The sequence below is a fragment of the Olea europaea genome, unplaced genomic scaffold (genome assembly GCF_002742605.1).
Source record: "Olea europaea var. sylvestris unplaced genomic scaffold, O_europaea_v1 scaffold661, whole genome shotgun sequence".
Classification (NCBI taxonomy): Eukaryota; Viridiplantae; Streptophyta; class Magnoliopsida; order Lamiales; family Oleaceae; genus Olea; species Olea europaea.
In genome coordinates, this window is record NW_019264985.1 from 75,907 (window position 1) to 79,348 (window position 3,442).

General features: G+C 39.7%; 1 protein-coding gene across 1 annotated transcript; it reads left to right on the forward strand.

Moving 5' to 3' along the window:
- The first annotated feature begins 256 nt into the window (after positions 1 to 256).
- On the forward strand, positions 257 to 3,216 carry LOC111390207 (probable indole-3-acetic acid-amido synthetase GH3.1). The gene is made up of 3 exons (XM_023015212.1): positions 257 to 757; positions 1,235 to 1,336; positions 1,436 to 3,216. The coding sequence occupies exons 1-3, from the start codon at positions 420 to 422 to the stop codon at positions 2,811 to 2,813; spliced, it is 1,818 nt and encodes a 605-aa protein (XP_022870980.1). The 5' UTR covers positions 257 to 419; the 3' UTR covers positions 2,814 to 3,216.
- The last annotated feature ends 226 nt before the right edge of the window (positions 3,217 to 3,442 follow it).

Consider the following 3,442-nt stretch of genomic DNA (forward strand, 5'->3'; position numbering starts at 1 on the left):
AGAACGATGACAATGTTTGCCTAGGTCGCCGGCAGCCTATCGTTTGTTCCGTGGCCAACAAACTCAGGGTCGGGACAAAATATTCAAGCTGGAAACTGCTTACGTGGCATTATATTGGGCCCAGGTGTCAACCCATTAAAAACATGATGACGTCCAGTGGGTCCCAATGTTCCCCTGCCATTGCATATAATTCCTATTCCAATAGTATTTTATGTCTACACAAACCAATGCTCCGTCGAAGTCCGTCCAAAGTTGTTAGAAATCAAATATTGGTCCCTCTTCCCACCTGACGTGGCAAAACATTTCCGAAACCCTCTTTTTCACTATATAAATCCATGTTCATTCACTAATTGCTCCACCAAAAGAATACAATTCCTTCTTCAAATAATTTTCAGATTTTTCGTTTTCGATCAGATATAATGGCTGTTGAATCCGATGTCTCGACCCCCGTGGCTGCCTCGACTCCGGTGGCCAATCTGGAAATCGAAAAACATGCTAAGGCTCTTCAGTTTATTGAAGATATGACCAAGAATTGTGATGCAGTCCAAGAGAGGGTTATTGGTGAAATTCTGGGCAGAAATGCTAATACTGAGTATCTGCAGAGATTTCAACTTAATGGTGCTACGGACCGCGATGCTTACAAGGCTAAGGTTCCTATCGTTACGTACGAGGATCTTCAGCCGGAGATCCAACGTATTGCCAACGGTGACCGCTCTCCTATCCTTTCGTCCCACCCCGTCTCTGAATTTCTTACTAGGTAACTATTATAGAATTTATCTTTCAATTATGCATTCAATCATAGTAACTAGTGTAGAATTTTTACTTAGCTTTTTTAAAATTGTGACAAGGTTAAGATGGTGGAACTCTTTTAGATTATTACTTTAAAATTTCATGTTTTGTGCTTCATAAAAATCTGATTTACATAATGAATAATAGTTTGTCTCTTTGTTGAGATAGTGAAGACACACAGAACGGATCCACGTAATTAATATTGCTGAATTTTATTCATTTAAGTGGAAGTCTTTTGAGTTTTGACATTTTATTCACTTTGTCTCTGAAAACAAGAAATCCATGTCTTCTAAGTAAGAATCTGATAGTTTCTATCGGTATTGGAAAAAGATAAAATGCTATATCTCAGATTCTCAGCTATATTTTCTGCTTTAAAAGGTGAAGGAATATGTTTAAAGCCTAAATACTTTTGAAAGTGGATTAATAGTGATTAGAAAAATTGTAGTTCTGGGACGTCGGCCGGAGAAAGAAAGCTTATGCCAACGATTGCTGAAGAGATGGACCGCAGACAGCTGTTATACAGCCTTCTCATGCCCGTGATGAACCTGTGAGTAACCTCGTTTTTAACTCATATCTTATTGCTTCATCGGAATATATTCATTATGTTTCTTGCAATAAAACTTATTAACTCTTGAAATATAAACAGCTATGTGCCAGGACTAGACAAAGGGAAGGGCCTTTACTTTCTTTTTATTAAGGCTGAAACCAAGACTCCAGGTGGGCTAGCGGCACGTCCAGTCCTCACAAGTTACTACAAAAGTGAACAGTTCAAGAAGAGGCCACATGATCCTTTCTTGGTGTACACTAGCCCTAATGAGGCCATTCTTTGCGCTGATTCATTCCAAAGCATGTATACACAAATGTTATGTGGCCTAATCATGCGCGAAGAGGTTCTCAGAGTCGGGGCAGTTTTCGCCTCCGGCCTACTCCGGGCCATCAAATTCCTTCAACTGAACTGGAAGCAACTTGCTGATGATATCTCCTCTGGGATATTAAGCCCTAGAATTACAGACCCTTCTATAAAGGAATGCATGTCCAAAATTCTCAAACCTAACCCCGAACTTTCTCAGTTTATTACTAAGGAGTGTGAAGGTGAGAATTGGGCCAGCATCATCCCAAGAATTTGGCCAAACACAAAGTACCTTGATGTGATTGTTACTGGTGCAATGGCTCAATATATTCCCACCCTTGATCATTACAGTGGTGGGCTACCACTTCCCTGTACCATGTATGCCTCATCTGAGTGTTATTTTGGGCTCAATTTAAAGCCAATGACCAAGCCTTCTGAAACATGTTACACCATCATGCCTAATATGGGATACTTTGAGTTCATTCCACATGACCCAGTCAATCCCACGCCACTGTCACGTGACTCTCCGCCCCGTCTCGTTGATCTGGCTGACCTGGAGGTTGGAAAAGAATACGAGCTTGTGATCAGCACGTACTCAGGATTGTGTCGTTACAGAGTTGGTGACATTCTCTTGGTCACGGGGTTCTACAACTCGGCACCCCAGTTCAAGTTCATAAGGAGAAAGAATGTTCTCTTAAGCATTGACTCGGACAAGACAGATGAGTCAGAATTGCAAAAGGCCATTGAAAATGCTTCTGAGCTACTAAATGAATTCGATACTAGAGTAGTCGAGTACACTAGTCATGGCGACACTAAGACAATCCCAGGACATTATGTTATTTACTGGGAATTGCATGTAAAAGATCCAGAAAATTCCCCAACTCATGAGGTCTTGAACAAATGCTGCTTGGTTATGGAAGAGTCAATGAATTCGGTCTACAGGCAAGGTCGAGTAGCGGACAACTCAATCGGACCACTCGAGATAAGGGTGGTGAAAAATGGCACATTTGAAGAGCTCATGGACTATGCAATTTCAAGGGGTGCTTCAATTAATCAATATAAGCCTCCAAGATGTGTCAATTTCGCACCCATTCTTGAACTGTTAGATGCCAGGATGGTCTCGGCTCATTTTAGTCCCTCTGCCCCACACTGGACCCCAGAACGACGAGGTTGACCTAGTAGGTAACGGCCCTCAGATCAATATAGAAATTTCATCAGAACAATCTGGCTAGTTACCAACAAACATGCCTCTAAGTCTATGGACCAAAAAGAAAGAATCTCTCTCTCTCTCTCTCTCTCTCTCTCTCTCTCTCTATATATATATATATATATATATATATATATTATGTTGGATGTTGATGTGATCTAAGCTTTAGAAAGTGTATTGCTTTTAGCATATGTATCTTGAGCTTTGCAGGGTGTGTGTGGTCTTAGTCTTGTATTGATTTTGTGTGTAGGTTCAAATAATCTGTACGCATGATGTAATTGCTTTGATGATGTTCTTTCCTAAAGTTGAACAAAAGCAGTCCAAAGTATAACTTTAGTGTGTGAATATATCTTGTTTGTCTCATCATCAATCTATATCAATCTACATGTCATAAAGTAATTTATTGTGAAAATTTCTTGGACTTGTATATGCATAGATTTTAATGCACATATTATTTGCTACTTGAATTCTTTTTTCTAGGGTTCCTGTATGATCACTCTACTCTTCTAGGATATGAATGATTCAAACGCTCAAAAGTATATTAAGCCCTTATTTGGTAAAAATTAAAATCAGATTCTTAGTAGAGTTTGATAAAA